This window comes from Chrysemys picta, chromosome 3, assembly GCF_011386835.1.
Source record: "Chrysemys picta bellii isolate R12L10 chromosome 3, ASM1138683v2, whole genome shotgun sequence".
Classification (NCBI taxonomy): domain Eukaryota; kingdom Metazoa; phylum Chordata; order Testudines; family Emydidae; genus Chrysemys; species Chrysemys picta.
Window position 1 is genome coordinate 41,675,813 of NC_088793.1, and position 22,547 is coordinate 41,698,359.

A 22,547-nucleotide genomic window follows, 5' to 3' on the forward strand; every position below is an offset into this window, starting at 1 on the left:
GAGCGGTGGGGCTTTGGAGTTGAGTCCAATATTGAAGATAGTACGGTCGAGCTGAGTCATGGGTGACTGCATTATGTTCAGCAAACGTATGAGTAGATGCCCAAATCACTGCTCTGCATATTTCTGTGATCAGAATGTTATTGAGGAAAGCTATGGAAATGGAGAAAGATCTTGCAGAGTGAGTTTGAGCTCCAGAAGGAGGTTGAAGGGGTCTCTTTCTCTTGGCTGATTCCTTATTCCGGGGACTAGTCGCACGTTTGAGACTTTTTGAGAGAAATCCAAACCCTCTTTGAAGTCCCTAGAGAGCACTTAGCCCACAATGTTGACAAGATTGGCCTTGTCGGGGATCACTGTACAGCGGGGTACTGAGTCCAGGGTTGAAGGCTGGTCGGAGTGAGCTTTCCATCATGAGCAGACTTAATTTTCGCTCGTGGTTCTTTCTAAGTCTCGATTTTAGTTTGAGGCAAAATGTGCACTTCTGAGGCATGAGTGACTCTCCGAGGCAATGAATGCAGTGGAAATGGCCGTCGCTGATAGGAAAGGCTTCTTCACAGGAGAGGCAGCATTTAAATCCGAGGGAGTTGGGCATACCCTTTTAGGGTTCATATCCTGAATGGGAAGAAACTAAGGAGAACTAACTTATGCTAGGACGATAACTATTCTACAAGCGAAGTAATATTTTTTGGGGGGAGGGGTGGAGAGAAATGAAAAGAAGGCAGTATTAAGACTAATTAACGGAAGCTCTATTACTACATCTAATTCTGAAGGAAACAAACAAGAAAACTAAGAAACTCTGTTAACGGGATCTGTTAAGGCTCTCTCAGGCCAAGGGCGGCTGAAAAGGAACTGAGGGCAGTTTTCCCACACAGTGCTATATAGCAGCAAGGTAGAGCAAGAGACTAGGAGAGCGCATGTGTGAGTCAAACAGACACAGCTATCTAAAATCTCCGATCTGAGGTGCAGGGATGTGAATACACCTATAGTGGAGCACCCATACGGACACTACTGGAAGAACCACCTGGGCTTTTTGATTTGATAAAGGTGGAAAGGCTGCTTTGTGGCCTGGTGGTTAGGGCACTCGATTTAAGAGCTTGCTCTGTCCGATTAAAAGCAGAGTTTTTCATCCCAGATCACTCAGAGCAAGGATTTGAACTTGATTCTCCCACATTCCAGACCAGTGCCATAATCATCAGTCTATACATCATGAGTCTCTCTTCTCCTTTTCCCCATGAAAACTTTTTCAAACTGATATGTCTCCATAAAACATTTCAGCTTTGACAAAATAGTATATTTTGGCTAACTGAAATTTTGCTGAAAATGTTCGAACCAGCTCTAATTGTGAACAGCCCTTCTTGCACACCTTGAAGATCCTGCACAGCCAGGTGTGGGCCACTCACTATTTGGTCCTTAATGTTCTCTTGATTTAGGTTTTTGTTTGGCATTTCTTAGGAGGGGGTTTAAGAGAAAAAACAAACAAACAAACAAAAAAACACCTTACCTCTCCCAGGCTTTGAAGTTCTGGTGGTTTGCAAAAAATTGATAATAGAAAATGTATACTTCACAGTTTGAAACTATCAGGCTCGAAGATGCTGGAACACCTCTCTCCTCCATATGTTAGGACACTGTCCCTCTCTTGCATACCAGAGGTGAAAGTCTCTGTCTTATATTCCATAGGAGCTGAACAGCTTATAAGGTGCATGATTTCTAGGCCCCCACCTGTGCTCCTTACCAACTTAGCAAGAAAGTCCAATGTAAAATGTACTGCACATGCACAGCATGCATCTTTGAAAGGGTCATGATTCAATGAATTCAGAACGTAACCACTACGAGGCACTTCTGCTTAGTGGGGACTATTATTATTCCAATTTTCAGTTTTCATAACTCAGCAATGTTGGTTATAGGGCTGTTTCAATAACTTTGTTCCAGGATTTTTGATGTATTTAAAATAATGGTGAGAGTATACCCCTCAACTCTCCTCAGAATTCTATACAGCTAAACTCTTTTTGCTAAAACTTAAATACAAAAAACCCACCCAAAAACACAGAAATTGTCATTCGGGACCAGACCCAATACTAATCTAGTATTCTGTCTCTGACAGTGGCCAGATGCTTCACAGGAAGAAACCTAAAAACCCTAACACAGGCAGAGATGGGGTAATCTGCCCCCCTTATGCTAAACTGTAACAGAGCATAAGGTTTAATATCTCATCCAAAATTTACCATTAATAATGATAACTTTGCATATCCTTGTTATCTATATAAATGTCCAATCCCTTTTTGAATCATGTTAGGTTCTTGGCATCAGTAATTTCCTGTAGCAGGGAGTTCCACAGTTTAATCTGTTTAATGTATGAAAAAAGTACTCCTTTTATTCATTTTGAATTTCTAGCTTTTTAATTAAATTAAATTGGGCGGTGACCACAAGCCTGGGAAATTTCAGCCTGAAAGGTCAAAATTTTGGTAAGTTTTGAGAACTAAAAACAGGATGTTAGAATGGAAACTATGAAGAAAATGACACAATTATATTAGTTACCCCTGTGATATTACTAAAAAAACAGGGTTTGCTTTATTTATCCATATGGTCCGTCTGTGCACTTACATTTATTACTCAAAAGTGTCGTTCTGTAACACTGCTCTTAAAACAGCTTTCTTCCATCTTATATTTTAGTATGGCATTACTGTATACACTCATACACAAACACACACTTATAACCTTGCATTTATCCACAGAGAACTTTATCTGATTGAAACTGGCCCAAATTTAATAACTCTCCAAGATCTCCTGCAGTTTTATTTTATCCTCAACTGCGTTTATAACCCTAGTTAGTTTAAGAGCAGCAGGTTTGATTAGCATACAATTTATCTCATATTGCACATCATTTATAAAGATATCAAACAGCTAAACCATTAAATGTTTCTTAGGCTTGTTTTGTTTGCAGTACTTGACTTTTTTGCACAAAATGCATGGATTTTAAAGTGGTTACAGTGAAAACAAATTAAGAGATTAAAAACAACCCTTCTCTCCACTTCTCATTCATATTACTTTTTTTTGAGTGAGGAATTTCTTTTCATGATTCTTGGGACTAGATGGTTTACAAGACAATATCCCTATATAATAGCGTGTAACCCAGAAGGTACATTTCAATTTTTAAATAAATGGCTTTAAAATACTATTACAAATTGTACATAAGAATAACAAACTATGAATAGGTTTCAGAGTAGCAGCTGTGTTAGTCTGTATCCGCAAAAAGAACAGGAGTACTTGTGGCACCTTAGAGACTAACAAATTTATTAGAGCATAAGCTTTCATGGGCTACAGTCCACTTCTTCGGATGCATATAGAATGGAACATATATTGAGGAGATATATATACACACATACAGAGAGCATGAACAGGTGGGAGTTGTCTTACCAACTCTGAGAGGCCAATTAAGTAAGAGAAAAAAAACTTTTGAAGTGATAATCAAGCTAGCCCAGAACAGACAGTTTGATAAGAAGTGTGAGAATACTTACAAGGGGAGATAGATTCAATGTTTGTAATGGCTCAGCCATTCCCAGTCCTTATTCAATCCTAACAAAATCCTCAAGTGATATACCATCTCTCAGTTGACACTATTTCCTTAACAATCTCATATACATTTGTGTTTTCCTTTACATAGAAATTCTTCCCTACTGCATGAAATTATTCATGACAAATGACAAAAGTGAAGATGCTCACAAAGTAATTTCTGCTATGCCGGGCAGTGCGGCCACAGCCTGCTCTGGGCGGCGGGATGAGTGGCACAGCTGCAGCCTGCCAGCCCCAGAACTGCAGCTGCTTCGGAGGCTGGGGGTAGAGCAGCGTGGCCAGAAGCGGAGAGACTCTGGCTCCGCCTCTTTCCTTCTGGCTCTGCTGCCTCTCCTTGCTCCCCCTGTTGGGGGAAGGGACTGTGTCCCACCTCTCCCTCTCTATACCAGTTCATAAGCCGACCCCCTTCTCTGGTGCTTCCCTTTTTACTAAAATAAATTCGGCTTATGAATGAGTATATACGGTAATTAAAAATGAATATTACAGTACAGAGAAGATGTTTGTGGAAGATCAACTACATTAATCAATGTTCTACCATTATTAATACAACGTTCTTCCATCTGGAACAATACAATAAAATAGGTCCCAGCACTGGGAGGAATGGATATGAAACCATTTCTATTATACATCTCAACCCCTTCCAATCAGTGGGATGATTTAGCTGGGAATTGGTCCTGCTTTGAGCAGGGGGTTGGACTAGATGACCTCTTGAGGTCCCTTCCAACTCTGATATTCTATGATTCTATGAATCACTTAGTGATCTCCACCCTCTTACACTGTAACGGGCCTGTCTTGCCAGCAACAGAATGTTAGTAAATGGATAGGAACTATGGACCACACCCCATCCAGTCCCAACATGCCTGGGGTGTGCTGCCAGCAGCACTGACTAATTCTCCTTTCCTTTGTGCTGCCAAAGTGCAAGCAGCCAAATTAAAGCTGCTTGCTCATGCAACCTTAATTTGGCCCCTTTGTGCATGTTCTTTATTATATAGTTTTTAATTACATGAACACGAAGTATATTGTGCTTAGTACCCCTGCCTCATTCAGTGCACAGGATGGACAGTGCTCACTTAATGAGCAGCTATTCAATATTTTGTTTTCTCCTCGTTTTTCAATGTGCGGTGCAATACCTGCCTTATTTGCTGCGCACTATTCAAACCCTGCTCTGAAAAAATAATTATTAATTTCCTTTTCTATGGTGCTTCTCACTATAGCATCCAACTACTTCACAAACATTCACGAATGTTCACAACACCCTTGTGATGTGAAGGTGTGGGGAACTGAGGCACAGGAGATCAAGGTCAGAAGCGTCAACTGATTTTGGGTGCCCAATCTGAGATACCCAGTGCCTGACTTTTCCAGGTGCTTAGCATTGTATAGCACTTTATACATTCACTTATCACCATCATTATATGTATTGCAGTAGTGCTTAGGAGCTCGTCATGGACTTGAACTTCATTGTGCTGGGCACTGTGCAAACACAGAAAAGAAAGTCCCTGCCCAAAAGAGCTTACAATGTAAGTATGCAACAAGAGTTAATCAATGGAGCAGACAGACCGACAGGGGAGTACAAGGAAACAATTAGATAATTTTGGTCAGCATAATTAAACTGTCAAGTTTGTAGGCCTCACAGGAAAGAAGAGTTTTATGGAGGGATTTGAAGGACAATGAAGTAGCTCTGCGGATGTTTGGAGCTGTGAGTGCTCAACATTTCTGCAAAACAGACCCCAGCCTCTCAAGTCAGGTAAACAGAAAACGAAGAACGAAATTAGTGACCACCTGTGAAAAGTTTGATTTAAGTGACTTGCCTAGCATAAGAACTCTGTGGCAGAGGCAGTAAAAAATCCAGTTCTCCAAGGCAGCATTCAGCTGCCTTAACCAGGAGGCAATCCTTTCTCTTTCAACAATACCCTGCTTCCTTCACTGCACATCTTCCCACTTCTGCAAAACCACCTTGATTGATCCCCAGAGGGGTCCATCCCGTGCACTGAATGCGGTATGTGATCATGTAATTAAAGACTATCATAATGTATATGCATAAGGGGGCTGAATGAAAGTTGCACTGGTAAGTCCTAGTCCCATCCCTTCATATTCCTTATGTTGGGTCCCAGTCTCCCTCTTCACTCCCAGCCTGTGTGCCAATATGGGGGTTATTAAGGGCACAGGAGAGAGAGGTTCCCTGCGCTCACTTCTGGTACCCAGCTCCACTCTTGCCCAGAATAGCCATTACAGGGAAAGTCAGACTTCACCCTGTAGTTCTGGGCTGGAGGGAGCAGGCACAGACCAGTCACACACAGGAACTGTGAGGAGATGGAATCTTTGGAGATGGTAGCTATTAAACTCTAGAAAATCTCTACTGAGCATGTGCTTTATTTATAACTTTGCCAGATTTGGACAGATTTTCACAATGACCACAAGAGACACATCCCTGACACAAATGCCAGCCCTTGCTAAATTTCAAGTCCCTGCTACAGTGCATGGAGGAACTTACTAGAGCTTTCTAAAGAAAAGATCATCAGAATTTTTTTTTAAATACATTTATAATTATATATGCAATTTTAAATTATTTAATTTTTTAATAAAACAGCATAGTTAGAAAAGAGATTTCTCAAAGTTTTAAAAACAACTTTATTTTCCTTTTTGTCTTTCTCAAAAACAGCGGAACTGTTGTGGCTGAACTTTCCAAAAAAGTCAGCCTGCGGCAGTCACTCAGCATGGAAAATTTCAGCTCAAATTATTAAAGTTTGGCAAAATTAAACACAACTAAAAAAAGGGTCTTATATAGGAAGTGTTGGGCTACCTTACCAATAGGTGGTATTATAAATTCCACCTAGAATACATTCTGACACTCTGTAAACAATAATAGCTAAGAACCACACTTTCTAGAAAGAAATTACCAATAAACATTTCAGTTTAATGTAACTCTTGAATCAAAAGGGTTTGAGCACCAGAAACCATCCTATATGTCCCTAATCCGGCAAAAAGCTGCATCTGTTTGCACAGGGTCTATGTTAAATGATTTGGTTGATGCATGCTCATATGTAAGATGTTCCCAACCAACCAAAATACAAAATCAAAGTACTTTTATATTGCCCATTGTCTTTTGGAGGAAGTCAATGATATGAAAAATACCTCATTTACCTTGCTGAATATACAGCATGTACACTGCTATTTCTGAACATTCGCTATTCAGCTTACAGTTTGTATATTAAATTTTAACTCTGCACAGATGGACACACACACATGCTTTATTTCCTGTTCTTCACGGGAAGGATATCTGTAATCCAGTAGTGGAACAGAGAAGAGATTATCTTGGCATGATCTGAAAAGAAAAAACAAATTCTTCCTGAAATATTTTTGTGGTATTTTTCAGCAATCAAATATATGAAGGTTAAAGAAAAGCCATATAAACATCTGTTTTCATCTGACATTAGCATTTAAGAAAAACAAAATAACCCTTGGAGCTTGAGACACCAATATAAATTTGAAGACAACAGACCTAATTCATTCCCGGAATAAGCAAGCGCAACTCTTCATAGGCGATTAGTTGCTTGTACCAGGGCTGACTCTGGCCTTATACTGTTCAGTGCAACCACGGAATTATTTCTTAATCAACAATGAAAAGTGGATTAAAATGACACAATCACAAGTGTATAGTTGAGGCTGAAACAGTCTGTGATCTGCACCATTTCCTTAGGTATTCTCTGAATGGAGAGTGATTTCACCTATCCTTTATTCATTATTATTTGTATTATAGCAGCACTCAGAGCCCCACCTGAGCTTGTGCTAAGCAATGTGCAGCTACCTAAAAGCACAGTATGGCCAGAGCTTCAGCCTTAACACAGAGATTCCCATTTATTTAACTCTATTTTGATAGGTATATCTACGGTACTTATTGCTGTTCTATCACATATAAGACTGCTCTATAAAGTCATTTTAATGCAGCTTTCCTATTTTATTTCCTTTTGTATGAATACTCTGCAAAAAATGTTATTTTGAACACTGTGAAGGCATATGTACTAATTTGAAGGCATATGTACTGTACGTAGGTGCAGCATAACTATTACTTTTCCTGGCCTGCAAAACACAAACGAAATATTTTTAGGGGACATCTCTCCAAGAAAACCAGCAAAAAGTAGCTTTCAGCTCTTTAGAGAGTGATAATTTCCTAGGCAACAAGAGAGGAGTCTATTTTAGACTTGATACTCGCCAACAAAGAGAAAATGTTAACAGACAAGGGAAGAGGGCTAATGAGTAGAAACTGAATGAGGTCATATATCAGGGAATAATGACATTATTTTTCTATTGGATAATTACCTATGCTCTTAACACACTGTCAGGATTAGGACTAAGAATCGCTCATTCTAAAATTTGCAATTCCCAACAGCATATAAAAGCTTTATCTTCTAGTCACAGACCATTTTTTGTCTGATGCACAATAAGGTGACATGAAGCAGCCCAACCTCCCCTCCAAAGTAGACTCACAAGCAGCATTCTGTTTCCCACGCTTTCTGGAAGAGGTGAGTGAAGCTTCTACTATGAGAGATTCCTTTATATTTGACCCCATCCCTACCCTCTTCAGGTGTATGGAAGACTCTGGGTAGAGAGGGCTAGAGAATGGTATACATTTTTTGTGAAAAAATTTCAAAAGAATTGAAAAATGTTAGGTTTTCCTTGCAAACATTTTCACAATTTTTTTAATTTTGAAAATGAACAAAAATATTTTTAGAAAAATAGTCATTTTTTAATCTTATTTTTAAAATGAAAATTTTTTATCACCTCTAACTTTGGGTTTCAGAGTGGTAGCCATGTTAGTCTGTATCAGCAAAAACAACGAGGAATCCTTGTGGCGCCTTAGAGACTAACAAATTTATTTGGGCATAAGCTTTCATGGACTAGAACCCACTTCATCTGATGCATGTAGTGGAAAATACAGGAGCAGGTATAAATACATGAAAGGATAGGAGTTGCCTTATCAAGTGTGAGGTCAGTCTAACGAGACAATTCAATTAACAGCAGGATACCAAGGGAGGAAAAATAATTTTTGAAGTGGTAATGAGAGTGGCCCATTTCAGACAGTTGACAAGAAGGTATGAGTAACAGCAGGGGGAAATTAGTATTGGAGAAATTAGGTTTAGGTTTTATAATGACCCAACCACTCCCAATCTTTATTCAGGCCTAATCTGATGGTGTCCAGTTTGCAAATTAATTCCAGTTCTGCAGTTTCACGTTGCAGTCAGTCTGCTCACCATCAGTCTGCCCACCCAATCCCCTTCTTCTGGTTCTGGAGTGATCTAGGGGACCACCTCTAGATTGGTTAGAGTGCACCACATAATCATAGGCATCCTGGATTTCCCCTTCTCTTTTCAGGTATGTTTCCTCACTTGGTATGAAGGTCTAAGGGCCAGAGAGAGAATGACAGCTTGAAGTGCGCATCTCTACAGTTTCACTGTCCTAAGAAGTCTCTGCCATGTCCTCTCCATACAACTCTGAGGTGTTTCCCACCTCTCCTCTTCCTGGCATCTCTACCACCACCATTGCATGCTCTGCCAAAGAATAGGAACTAAGAACTTAAAATAAAATGTACATTTCCTTTTTCTTCTTTTCTTTTTTCTTCCTTCTGTCTACTGAACAATACCTCCCAATCACAGTAATGTTCTGGGAGGTGTGAAGAGAATTCCACATGAATGCTTTATTCAATTATCTTTTCAATAACAGGGTAAAGCAATAACACCATTATAAAGTTCAGAGATGAGGAAGATACATTATTATGTATAAGGAGAGGGTCTGCTTAAAGACTTATTCATTCTTCTTCATGACTCCCCACTGCAACATCCTTCATTAAAGAAAAAATACCCACACAAATTATTAGCCATTTGACCCAGGTGTCTTACGCTGAATCATAACCACAGGAAAAAGGGGTTCTTTTGTTAACATATTGTTTCTTGAAACAGGAAAAAGAATTGGTTTGTTTTGCAAAAATAAGCCTCCCTGCTATGCTAATACTAATAAAAACTGTTCTCCTTTCAAGAAGTTAATGAGGAATGACCCTTTATTCTAGGGCATCATGGCCCAGTAAAAAAACAAACACACACACCAGAAACAAAGGCAAGAGAATCATATGAGTAAGTCCTGATGGAATTTAGATATCATGTTTGGGAAATATTGGGGTTACTAAGAAGTACTCATGTTTTATCTTCCTGAATAGCGTTTCTGTAATGAGCAGCTGGAGTTTGCTGAGGCAGCAAACTTCTGTAATAGCTACAAGGAAGGTTCTCTGCTTTTATCAGCTGTCTATTGTAGATTAAATCTGGGGGGTTTTGGACTGTGAAAGAAAAAGTTTATTCATTAAAAAGTTATAAAAATAAATGCATAATTAAAAACCTTATGTCAGAAGTAATTTCTTACCATTACATTGTAGCTCTTTGAGATTTCAAAAAATAAAGTTGAAAAGTGATTACGAAGTTAGTATAGAGCAGGCCTTTAAATAACACTTAAAATACAGAAGGCTGGTTCTTCTCTTACATTGGTGTACATGAGGAATAGAAATTTGATTGTATTGACCAGTGGAAAATAGGTGTGAGTGACAGTAGAACTGAACTAGGAATGACTAAATACATGAGGAGAAAATCAACTGGAAGAATAAATAAGGCTGTACACCAGCAGGGATGTTTTCAGTCTTCTAAAAGAGGCAAAATACTTATTTCAAAGGGCACCTCTGCTGTGAATGCTTATTTTACATTTTCTGAGTGGATTTTTCCAAATTAATTTGTTTTCTTTTCCTTATTCTGTTCAACAGTTCTGTTTTACCAAGAGAGAAAAGGTGAGCCTAATCCAAAAGCCCACTGAAGCCAGTAGAAAGATTTCCATTAACTTCAATAAAAAGTAACAGAGGGTCCTGTGGCACCTTTAAGACTAACAGAAGTATCGGGAGCATAAGCTTTCGTGGGTAAGAACCTCACTTCTTCAGATGCATCTGAAGAAGTGAGGTTCTTACCCACGAAAGCTTATGCTCCCGATACTTCTGTTAGTCTTAAAGGTGCCACAGGACCCTCTGTTACTTTTTACAGATTCAGACTAACACGGTTACCCCTCTGATAATTAACTTCAATGGGTTCTGTGTCATACGCCCAGTGACTAAAATGACTTTGCACATGACTCAACTCTCACTTCTCATTGACTTAATGGATGCTGAATTAGGCCTTTTATTAAAGGCCCAATTCTGTTACCCCTATTAACGCCGAGTTGTATTTTCCTTTGTGAGTATTTACTCTGAAATCAGTGGGATAACACAATGTACTTAAGGGTTGCAGAATCTGGCCCTAAAATTCCAGCTCCAACTTTAGGCAGTTCACCTGTGATCAGAGTGAAGGATGATTCTTTACATTTATTGTAGACATGGATTTTATTCCACATGCAGATGCACTGTCAACCCACCAGGTCTTCAAATATTGAAACATTTCAAATGTACTTTTTGAAAGATTGGGGAATAATAGCTGAGTTCTGGTTAATAGCCTCAGACTGTAAACCCTTCAGGGCAGGACAATGATGCTCCAAACCCTACTGGGGGCTTGTGTGTTACAATCATATATAATTATAGTAGGTTCTAATGCCCAGTCCTTTATGGGAGTTACTGTCAGGTATCCAATGACTACTGTTTTCGCTTACTCGGTTACTGCACTACTAGGACAGAATACACCCTTGTATTCACACCCTAAACTTTATTGCAATGGTTCTCAACCTGCAGCCTATGGGCCAACTGTGGCCCAATCAGCACACAGCTGTGGTCCATATGACATCCTCAGGGCCATAAAGGTAGTATTTTTATATGGTGTGGATGTGGCCCACATAACACAAAGAGCTGCATATGTGACCCACAATGATAAATAGGTTGAGAACCTCTGCTCTATTGTAATAATCTTTGTACAAAGTATGCTTGTAAAGTATCATTCGAAAAATAATTTGCTGGTCAGTTCTGTCCTGGTAAAATATGTGTGGCAACATTGTATGTGAAGTTACAAGATTCCCCTATATGATGTTGTTAACACTTGTTCCAAACCCCACAGCCCTGCCCAGGCAGAAGTCAGTTCATAAACAAAGGAAGGAATAGGAGTACTTGTGGCACCTTAGAGACTAACAAATTTATTTGAGCATAAGCTTTCGTGAGCTACAGCCCACTTCTTCAGATGCATAGAATGGAACATATAGTAAGAAGACATGTATACATACAGAGAACATGAAAAGGTGGAAGTTGCCATACCAACTGTAAGAGGCTAATTAATTAAGATGAGCTATTATCAGCAGGAGAAAAAAAACTTTTGTAGTGATAATCAAGATGGCCCATTTCAGACAGTTGACAAGAAGGTGTGAGGATACTTAACCTGGGGAAATAGATTCAATTTGTGTAATAACCCAGCCACTCCCAGTCTCTATTCAAGCCCAAGTTAATGGTATCTAGTTTGCAAATTAATTCCAGTTCAGCAGTTTCTCATTGGAGTCTGTTTTTAAAGCTTTTCTGTTGCAAAATTGCCACCTTTAAGTCTGTTACTGAGTGACCAGAGAGGTTGAAGTGTTTTCCTACTGGTTTTTGAATGTTATGATTCCTGATGTCAGATTTGTGTCCATTTATTCTTTTGCGTAGAGACTATCCGGTTTGGCCAATGTACATGGCAGAGGGGCATTGCTGGCACATATCACATTGGTAAATGTGCAGGTGATCGAGCCCCTGATGGCGTGGCTGATGTGATTAGGTCCTAAGATGGTGTCACTTGAATAGATATGTGGACAGAGTTGGCATCGGGCTTTGTTGCAAGGATTGGTTCCTGGGTTAGTGTTTTTGTTCTGTGGTGTGTGGTTGCTGGTAAGAATTTGCTTCAGGTTGGGGGGGCTGTCTGTAAGCGAGGATAGGTCTGTCTCCCAAGATCTGTGAGAGTGAGGGATCGTCTTTCAGGATAGGTTGTAGATCTTTGATCATGCGCCGGAGAGGTTTTAGTTGGGGGCTGAAGATGATGGCTAGTGACGTTCTGTTATCTTCTTTGTTGGGCCTGTCCTGTAGTAGGTGACTTCTGGGTACTCTTCTGGCTCTGTCAATCTGTTTTTTACACTTCAGCAGGTGGGTATTATAGTTTTAAGAATGCTTGAGAGAGATCTTGTAAGTGTTTGTCTCTGTCTGAGGGATTGGAGCAAATACGGTTGTATCTTAGAGCTTGGCTGTAGACAATGGATCGTGTGGTGCGTCCTGGATGGAAGCTGGAAGCATGTAGGTAAGTATAGCGGTCAGCAGGTTTCCGGTATAGGGTGGTGTTTATGTGACCATCGCTTATTAGCACAGTAGTGTCCAGGAAATGGACCGCTTGTGTGGACTGGTCCTGTATGCTTGCCTTAAATTGCATTTAAGCAGTGAATAGAGTCATCAAACAGGGAGGGAAAACAAAGGAAGTTCAAACAGGTGAAAAAAAAAACCCAGCGAGGAATATCTTTCCACATAGACCCTTTGTCTCCTGCGTCTCAGCTGGAAATGTTTTTCAAGAGGGGGACTGAAACTATAAAAGGGAGGGAAAAACAGTACAAGGGACCCCTCTCTCTCTCTCTCTACTAGACCATCACATTCACTACATCTGAAAAGACAAAGGAAGCAGGCATTGGAGTCTGGGAGAGGGGTCCTGACCTAAACAGTTTGGCCAGTAAGACTGCTGAAGCATGTAGTGAAAAAACTTTGCTTTGAATCTAATATAGTTTGTTAAGTTAGGTACCAGTAAGCTTTTTATCTCTATTTTTGTTTAACTACAAAGAAAGAAGTAGTTACATAAACTTGTTTTATTGTTTTATCTCATCCAGTGTGTTCAAGCTGAAGCATCTGGGTAACTCCATTTGGGGTAACAAGTTGTATGCATCTTATTTCCTAAAACGAATAATGGACTTAATATATTTGTATTGTCCAGGAGAGGGCTGGGCAGTACAGGACATGTTTCTGGGGGGAAATGTGGGACTAGGACTCTGTTGGGGTCACCCTGTGGTAATTTTTAAGTCTGGTAAGAATCAAGGTGTGCCTGGCTGTCTGCAGCTCACATAGACATCGCTGGGATTGACTTCCATGCTGGAGGCTGTTTGTGAGCAGTCCAGGTTGGCCACTACAGCAGCAAGACACTGGAAAGGGCACCCCAGATTAAATGGCAGGGATGACGCAACTACTTATTACTTTGAATTGTACCTTGATAGGTCACAACTACCACTATCTTACTCATTACTTTTCAAGACACTTTAAAACACTATATACAATGGTATAGGTATAGTTCACAATGCTGGTCTCTTATTCTAAGCATTGAGAAGAAACAGGAACTAAACCTATTCAAATAGTTGATCTCTTCCTATGCAATTCTGAGAGCCTTCACCTCTCACTAACTTCTTTGGGAGCTGAGGACACTCAGCACCTTGCAGTACTGGCCTCTGCTGTGGTTTCATATCAATCATAACCCCTCCTCCCCCAAAGGCAAATTAATGTCTTCCTTGTGAAGAATGATGCTTTCATAATCTTGTAATACTCTTACTTTCACCATTGTGTAGTTATTTAGTTACTGTTTTATCTCTGTATGAGAATCATGACAAATTTGAATATTTGAACATTTCTAAATGTTGAGAAGAACATCAGCAGTATGAGGAGTAAACTGTACCTACCAGGCAGCATCATGGAATGTTCTTGGAATTGTTCCAAAATGCCCTTCAATCTCTCAGTATCCTGCAAAAGTACAAGGGATTTCATCTGATGTAGAAGTGTCACATCTGAGGAAGCCATGCTGTGAGATTCAAGATGTTGTAAAATCTCTTGGACGGTTGCTGAACTCATAGGTGAATCTGTGCATTTTGATTTATCTGAACAAAGAACACCAAATAAATGTAGGAACTTGCTCCATTTTTATTGAAAATTTGTTAATTACCTTTACTTTTAAAATACATTTCCTTCCTTTTTATTTACACTTCCTTAAAACCAATACTATGCTGTACTGACATGCAGCCTATTTCTTCTTAGATATTAAAATAACATGATAGGCAGGAAGACGCTGAATATGAAAAGTAAAGAATATGCCAATCGGACTACCAATGAATTGTGAGAAATCTAAACTCACCACCTAGCTTTTCTAATAAAAACAATTGTGATTTATGATAAAGTAGGAAGGACTAAGGAAAAAACTGTACTATAGTCAAAGCACGTGTCTGTGTAGAGTACACAAACATATTTTTATAGATATACATATATAGAGAGAGGGTCTGCTGTAAAGCATTTTGGGAGACAACTGGTTATCTTATTCCTGCGTATTAATATTTATGCTTTAAAACATATATATTATAGCATGCAATAAAACTCAAAAGGAAACTATGATTTTTCATACTGTGCTGTTGCTTCTCCTAACTTCTCCAATTCCAGTACCTTTGAATGGTTTGTCCCTATAAACCCTCTCTAGACAGGCTTTCTTTAAAGTTAGCTTTTCTAATAAAAACAATTGTTAGCAATGTGTTTAGATTCCTCCTCATTAATCTTTCTAACAGAAATATAAAGGTATAATGCAATGTGGCCATTGGTAAATGATGCTGAAAGCAGTGACTTCCAATGTTATCTAAAATGGGGAGGGAAGTGGGGTGGTAAGGTACCCAATGAGAAAGTTTGTGATAAAAGCAAACAGCATAATTTCAGATCTATATATAAACCCCTGTTTGCCTAACAGGCAAGTTAGTCATACCTTGATATGTAGATGTGACATATAATCCATAACATAGATTTGCTTTTGACTGACAATTTCTCTTTTGTGAATAACCAGGTCCATGTTGGGTTTACTGTCTGCTCTGCAGCTTTGGAGTTAGGGCCAATCTGTCAATCACTGACAGAATTTAGCTTTGCCTATTTTGGAAATTGACAGTCTGAATACTTTTTGTTAGAACTGTGCAGCCAACACAGCTGTGGAAAAGTGAACAGGATTCCATTCTGGCTCAATGAATTGTTAACTAAGAGTCAAATTCTACTCTCAGGGTACATTTGAGCTGGGAGGTGAGTGTCTCAGCTTGCGTAGATATACCTGCACTAGCTCTGTTCGAGCTAGCATGATGAAAATAACAGTGTAACTGGGGTAGCATAGGCAGCAGCTTGGGCTAGCTGCCTGAGTATGTATCTAAGGTGTCTGGGTGGGTACACAGGTCTGAATCACAACTCCCAGCTCAAATTTAGACATACTCCTAATTACAACAGTGTAATTCTAGAGTAACTCTGTTAAGGCCACTTGAGTTACTTTGGATTTACACCGATTTAAACAAGAGCGTAATTTAGTCATAAATTCTAATTGCAAAATCTTTATTACTGATGACAACATATGAGCCTGAAAAAACTGTGTTTGGCTTTCATATAACAGGCTTAGGCCTTGTCTACACCGCCACTTTACAGCGCTGCAACTTTCTCTCTCAGGAGTGTGAAAAAACACCCCCCTGAGCACAGCAAGTTTCAGCGCTGTAAAGTGGCAGTGTAGACAGTGCACAAGCGCTGGCAGCTGCGCTCCCAGTGCTGGTAGCTATTCCCCTTGTGGAGGTGGTATTTTTACAACACTAGGAGAGCTCTCTCCCAGCGCTGGTGCGGTGATTACACAGTCATGTTAAAGCGCTGTGGCAGCAGCGCTATAATGTTACTAGTGAAGACATGCCCTTAATATACAGACCTGAGATAGAGTAGACATCTTTTTACGTGTAAACTGAACAAATTTTATCTGAAAATCATTGAGGAAAAAATAAATATGAATTCCCAAAATGCCATTTTTACAGTCATTTTCAAAAAAGCTCTATACCTTAAAGGTGAATTTTATGAGACTGGGGTCTGACAGCTTTGGCTTATGATGGACATTTTATATGCAGGCAAACTATTTAAAATTCTCCACATAGTTTCACCGGGAATGTCAAAGCTGTGAGTTGTGAAAAGGTGACATTACATGTCCCAGTTTTAAAGCTATGTTCTGGATCCCAACAAGGTAAACAACAGTATTTTGGACTTACAAAGCATGTTCCATTCTTCATTATACTAAATTGCTATAGAATATGCACAGGGAATCACTTCACCCATAATTAAGTCACTTCACTCATCACTAGTCACTTCTGAAGTGGATTCATGACAGAAGTGCCATAGAACAATACTTTAGTAGGAGGACAAGGGAAGAATATTGTATCCACTTGAAACAATAGGGATCTGCCTGATCCCAGTCACCTGAATTAGAATATAATAGGACATCAGATCTAACACCTTGATAGTCTTTTGAAAGGTGCTACAGCATCTTTAATGACCACAGGTTACTAAAACCTCAGCTATGCATCTCATCCACAAGATCCTTAGGCCCTCCAGTAAAGCTCCTACTGTGCTTCCCCATTTCCTCTGGGTGATTGGTGAGTTGGAAGGTCATTGTAGCTCTCCCTGTACATTACAAATGAATCAGACACTGGAGAAGGGGGAGGCTTCCAGAAAAATAGGTTGGAAGATAAGGACAAGAAAACTCAGATTAGAACAGCAATTACTTCTCTAATTTGAATGTTTCTGACATCAAGCAATTCATCTAGATGTTCATTCACAGAAGAAAAAAAAATTTGGATGATTTAGCACTTTTTATCCAAGGTTCACAAAATGCATTATAAAATATTGTACACATTGTAAAGATGGGGAACCAGAGATCTCATCTTTTACATCTGGGTACCTATTTGCATATTTAGAGACCTAAAAAGGGGAACTGAGTTTTAGAAGTGCTATGCACTTGCAGCCCTTACTGACTTCAATGCAGTTATACTAGCAATGGATATAGCCCATTTTATATAGAAATAATAAGCATATTTTTCCCTAATTTCAAGCTGTTATTGTTACTGGGGGGAAAAAAAGGTTGGTACATACTGTCAGCAAAATAGATTTCTTGTGTTGCCTGCAAGAAGTCCAGAATGCCATCTGCTTTTTCATATATGTCTTTAAAGTCTGCTCTTTCACTGTTGTCCTTCTCAGGCTGATATGTAAAATCCACACCAGTGGTTTTTGTTAGCATGCCAGCTGCTTTCATCTTTTCTTTTTGTCGTTTCTTTTTCATTTTCCTCTTTTTGTTTTTGCTAACTTTTGTGCCGTCTGTCTGCTGCAGCTGTAAATTATCTTGAAACAGAGTCTCATGCTTCCCAGATTCTGTTTGTTCTCCATGTAAATTATCAGGATTTCCAACAGTGTTCTTTCGTTTCTTCCTTCGAATGCGCCTTCTCTTGGGTTGTCCGTGAGAATCCTCCTCTGTAGATTTAAAAGAGGCATATTAACCACTTCTCCCGCCCAATTCTGACATATCTAGGTAACCCTAATCTTACTCTCTTTCCTCAGTGTGGCTTTCAGTACTACCTATCAACGACACTTCTTGAGTCCAATTGGTCCAGAAAAATAAATTACCTCACCCACTTTGTCTTTCTAATATCCTGGAACTAACACAGCTACAACAACACTGCAAACATCTTCTTGAATGCATCAGACAGGAAGGCCAGTGTCTCTCCACTTCCATTGCTGATGGAGACTTTACTTCTTTTCATCCCATTGGTATGAAAGGCCTCAAGACTCATGGCCATATTACGTATGGCCTTACATAGGGAAGAGGACAAAAGAGCATCCCTCCTTCACCACGCATGGGGGCACAACATAATGAGGGTGGAGCTTCTGCTAGGCTACCACTGGTGGCTGATAACAGAGCCAAGACCCCACCCGTCCGAACACCAGCTAGTGGAGCTGACCAAGCACAGAAGAACATTGCGTGCAATATCCTACAAACGATTGATGGAGCTCCTGTATGCCCCAACTGTAGTGCTGTGCCTTAAAGGCACAATTTAGTTCTCAGTCTTTGGCTCTTTCCTCTTCTCCATTGACACCACTGGTAGCTCTAGCCTTGGACATCACCTTTATGGGGAAAGACATTTAAGGTAACAATGTCCTTGACTCACAATTGCTGATCTCTCTAACTGCCTCTCTTGACTGTCATTCCCTGACTATAACACTAACTTCCCTACTGCTTCATTTTTTAAAAGGCTGAAATGTCAAGGGGATGAAGTCCCTCTTTCTGCTTTCATGCTCCTTTATTCAGAGCTTATCTTTGCACCTAAAGCCAGAACTCTGACGTCATCCATAACACTGAACTTACCTCCTCTCCCACACATCACCTCAGAATTCAAATCTTGCCTGTCACTACCCACAGAAGATTGCCAAAATCCACCCTAACTTTGACTGTGCTGCTGCTGAAATCCTTATTTATGCCTAAAATAATTTCCTGTCTAATTAACTGCAATTCTCTTTTATGGTCTAATGACATCCTCACTCCCTTAAACTTCAGGGGGCCCTGAACACTGCTGCCATTCTACTGTCTCACTTCAGAAAGCAAGACCATTTAACCCTTATTATCCTTTATTTTCGCATTCTGTATTCAATTGAAAACACAGGCCCTGGTTCTCTGTAAGCTAGTTTTACCCCAGTGTTACTCTGCTGAAGTCAAAGGAGTTTCTCTACTTCATTACACCAGTGTTATGCTAGTGAATCAGGTCCACACTCTTGGTTGCTCTGCACACTTTGTCCACTTGCCTCTGACATCCACAACTGATCTGATCCTCCAATCATGGCCTCTATTTTCTCAATAGTTGGGAAGCATTTGTGCTTTCTCTTCTGTCTCAAACTCTATTAGCTCTGAGCCACTTTCTCTTTTTTAATATTACTACAAGACCCTCAGTTCCTCTTTAGCTATGGATGACTCACTGCAAAGACGTTTTTGATACTTTCTATGAAGGAGGCTGTGGAGCATTTCACATGCATGACATTTGAGCTAAACATCTTTATGTAGGATTTGGACATATGGGATGTAGGAAAAATACCGTCTGTGTAGCCCTGGAGGAGTAAAATATGAGAGCTAAAGGCAGGGATGAATGGGGGAAGAAAATATAAGCAAAGCTCCGAAGTTGCATTTTAAGATCTACTTTGGCCTTGACTGGATTCACTTTGTAATAATAAGTAAATCCTATGGTAAAATTTGATAACTTTTCTTCTTTGAAATTACTTAACCCTCTGTTTACATAAGCACATCAATTTTGGATCATGAAAGCAGCTGTAACCTGTTTCAGCTGCCAAATGCTCCAAGACATTTTTAAGGTAGCCTGAGACCACTAAGGCTCAGGGCAGCAATTTCATACGGTGGAGCAAGGCACCCCCAAAAGGCTTGAAACTGCCATGAAAAGGTCTCAAAAGGGAGGAAAGGGCTTAAGATAATAGAAATTTTGAGTCAAGTCCAAAGGTTTTCCTATCCTTTGTAGCTCAGGACAGGAGGAGGTCTGGAGACAGCAGGGTGAGAAGGCAGAATGAACTGATTCTTCTCTCATGTATACTGGCTCCCCAATGGTGTACTTCCATTGATTTCAATGGAGTCACACCTGATTTACACGAGTGTAAGTTAGAGCAGAGTCAGACCCAGCATTTTTATAAGGTGTACTTAGTTCTCTTCATCTTTCTTAAGTTAAACTTCCTGTCCTCTAGTCATTTCTTGTGGGCCTTTTCTGAACATCTTCCAGTGTTTCTACATTTTTCTGGTATTATAGTCCAAAAAAGAGTGAACTTGCCACTTTGCTTGATTACTCCATGGCACTCCCTGCTGGCCAATCAGTAAGTGAAGCCTCAGATACTGTATCACCGATATGACGCTCAATGGCAAAAACAATTCAGTGTTGATAAATGCAAAGTAATGCACACAGCAGGAGGGAATAATTTGAAAAACTCAATACTAGGTTCTCAATGAATTGTATCAACGCAGGAAAAAGACCTAGTCATCAGTGTGGACAGCACAATGAAGATCTTTGCTCAATGTGCATCGCTGATCAAAAAAATAAACAAAAATGTTAAGATGGATAAGAAATGGGATAGATAACTGTTAGCATATAGGTCTATTTGTTAGCCTGGGATAGAATTTTGAGTTTGACTTTTTGATACTCTGATACTAATATGTGTAAATAAAGGACAAAGACACTGTGATGTTGCTTCTGCCTAGTCAGATGGATTTGTTAGTACAATGGGAATAGATAAGAGCAGTTAAAGTGTTACTCAGAGCACATTTTAAGACTGCCTCAACCCCATCTCAAGGCAAAATCAAACAAGCAGTCGGGAGGGGCAAAGGGGTTTGGGGGGAAGGTATAAAACACTAACAGACCAAAGAAATGCCTGTCCCTGGGCACAACCTCACTCCTTACCCCTGCCATAGGATACAAAAGAGGTGGGATGAAGACCCCAGACCCAAAATGGAACATGACCCTAAGTTGTAAGGGCTGGGACTGTGGGCATGTATTTCTGGTATAATTATGCCTCCGGGGGGGAGGGGGAGATGAGACACTGGGAAACAAGGCTTTGCAGCATCAGAGTTATGGAACACATTTGCTGGAAACTAACCCCAGTAAACATTGCATTGTCTACACTTCAGCCTTCTGGTCTTCTGCTTTCTGTCCGCATGACAAGAACCAGGGGAGAGGGTGAAGGGAAAGCCCTCTAAATATAGCAGAATAGAGGGGAGTTAGGAAATAGCAACAAAAATGATTAAGAGAATGGAAAAACTACCATATAACGAGAGACTGAAGAGAGTGGGACTATTTACATTACAGCCCAGATGAATAAGAGAGGCAATGATAAAAATATATGAAATAAAGGAATGATAGGGAGAGGTGGTGCCTAAGGTAGAGGGTCCTACACCACATAGGGACAGATTTTTAGGGCACTGAGCATCCGCAGCTCCTACTAACTTTAATTCAAGTTGTGGGTGCTCACCACTTCTGAAAATCAGGCAGGCAGACCTTTGAAGATTAGAGTCAATAGCACCCCAAACTGATAGAAAGACAGTGCAGTGCACAGAGCACAGATTTAGAGGGAGATTTTTAAAGGCACAAAGAATAGGTACATGGAAATCCTATGTGCATTTGAAAATCTCCCCTACAGTGTGCTAATGTTGACACAATCGAAAGCAGGAAGGTTGCCATGTTCTTCACTAGCTGAAGCGTCCTAGTGGTTTTCAAAGTAGTATGCATTACAATAGTACAACATGGTGGTAACACGTGCATAGAAAACTATGACAAGGAAGACAAAGCTGGACATGGTTCAGCACAAACTCAAGAGGGCACTGTGATTTTTCTTACTACTTATCCCCCAAAAAGATAGCTATGTACAAAAAAAGTAGAGATGGGGAAAGATAAAAAGTCAAGTGTAATGTCTGACGAAATATAGTTCTTGTACATAACAGGTTTATGAAAAGATTATTTTAAAATGCATTGTTAGTGACAGATACTGCAACTGTAGCAGTCAACTTTACCATATTTGCTCAGGGACTTTCTAATTCACACAATGGGCTTTTTGGAAGATGTCTGTGCTATTTATATTCAGAGAACAGCATTCATCTTCTTTTGCTCAAATGAAATCAGTTGTGTCTCCCTATTTTCCATCTGTTTTAAGCTGTTTTTTCCTTCCCTGTCATTACATATTTTTCCATGGTGCACCAAGCAGTAACTGAAGATGAATTACATTTTGGTTTAGGTTGTTTGAGAGAGAAAAAATACGCTATATTTGGTGTAACTTAAATTATCAGCAGGCTGTAACTTGTCCAAGAGAGAAAAACAATGGTTAGCAAATGCATTAAGACTTATGGTGCATGGGAAATGATAACAATTCTGAAAAGATCTCAAGAGCATAGCACTAGAAATTGGTATTTTCAGTCTCTTGATTTTCTGAAACACAGAAAATGCAGTTGTAATGATTTTACTCTTATGTAATTTTGTTGGTGCTGAAGAAGACAACAAAAGATTATCAGCTCTACAAGGCAAGGACCATTATATCTTAGCACTACTGTAAAAAAAATGAACAACAATAAAGTAAAAATCTCTACTCTCTATGATAAACTGACTTTTTCATCCTACAAGGTTGAGTAGGC

General features: G+C 39.7%; 1 protein-coding gene across 6 annotated transcripts in view; it reads right to left on the reverse strand.

The window, feature by feature from the left end:
* Window positions 1-3,271: 3,271 nt before the first annotated feature.
* ERICH1 (glutamate rich 1) overlaps window positions 3,272-22,547 on the reverse strand; it is a 113,702-nt gene continuing 94,426 nt past the window's right edge. For all 6 annotated transcript variants that reach the window (XM_065590148.1, XM_065590147.1, XM_024101564.3 and 3 more), the window contains 3 exons: window positions 17,477-17,851; window positions 14,242-14,436; window positions 3,272-6,889 (listed from right to left, as the gene is read on the reverse strand). In XM_065590148.1, the coding sequence (XP_065446220.1) occupies window positions 6,816-6,889; window positions 14,242-14,436; window positions 17,477-17,851 (644 nt within the window). In that variant the 3' untranslated portion in view covers window positions 3,272-6,815. The remainder of the gene's footprint in view (window positions 6,890-14,241; window positions 14,437-17,476; window positions 17,852-22,547) is intronic.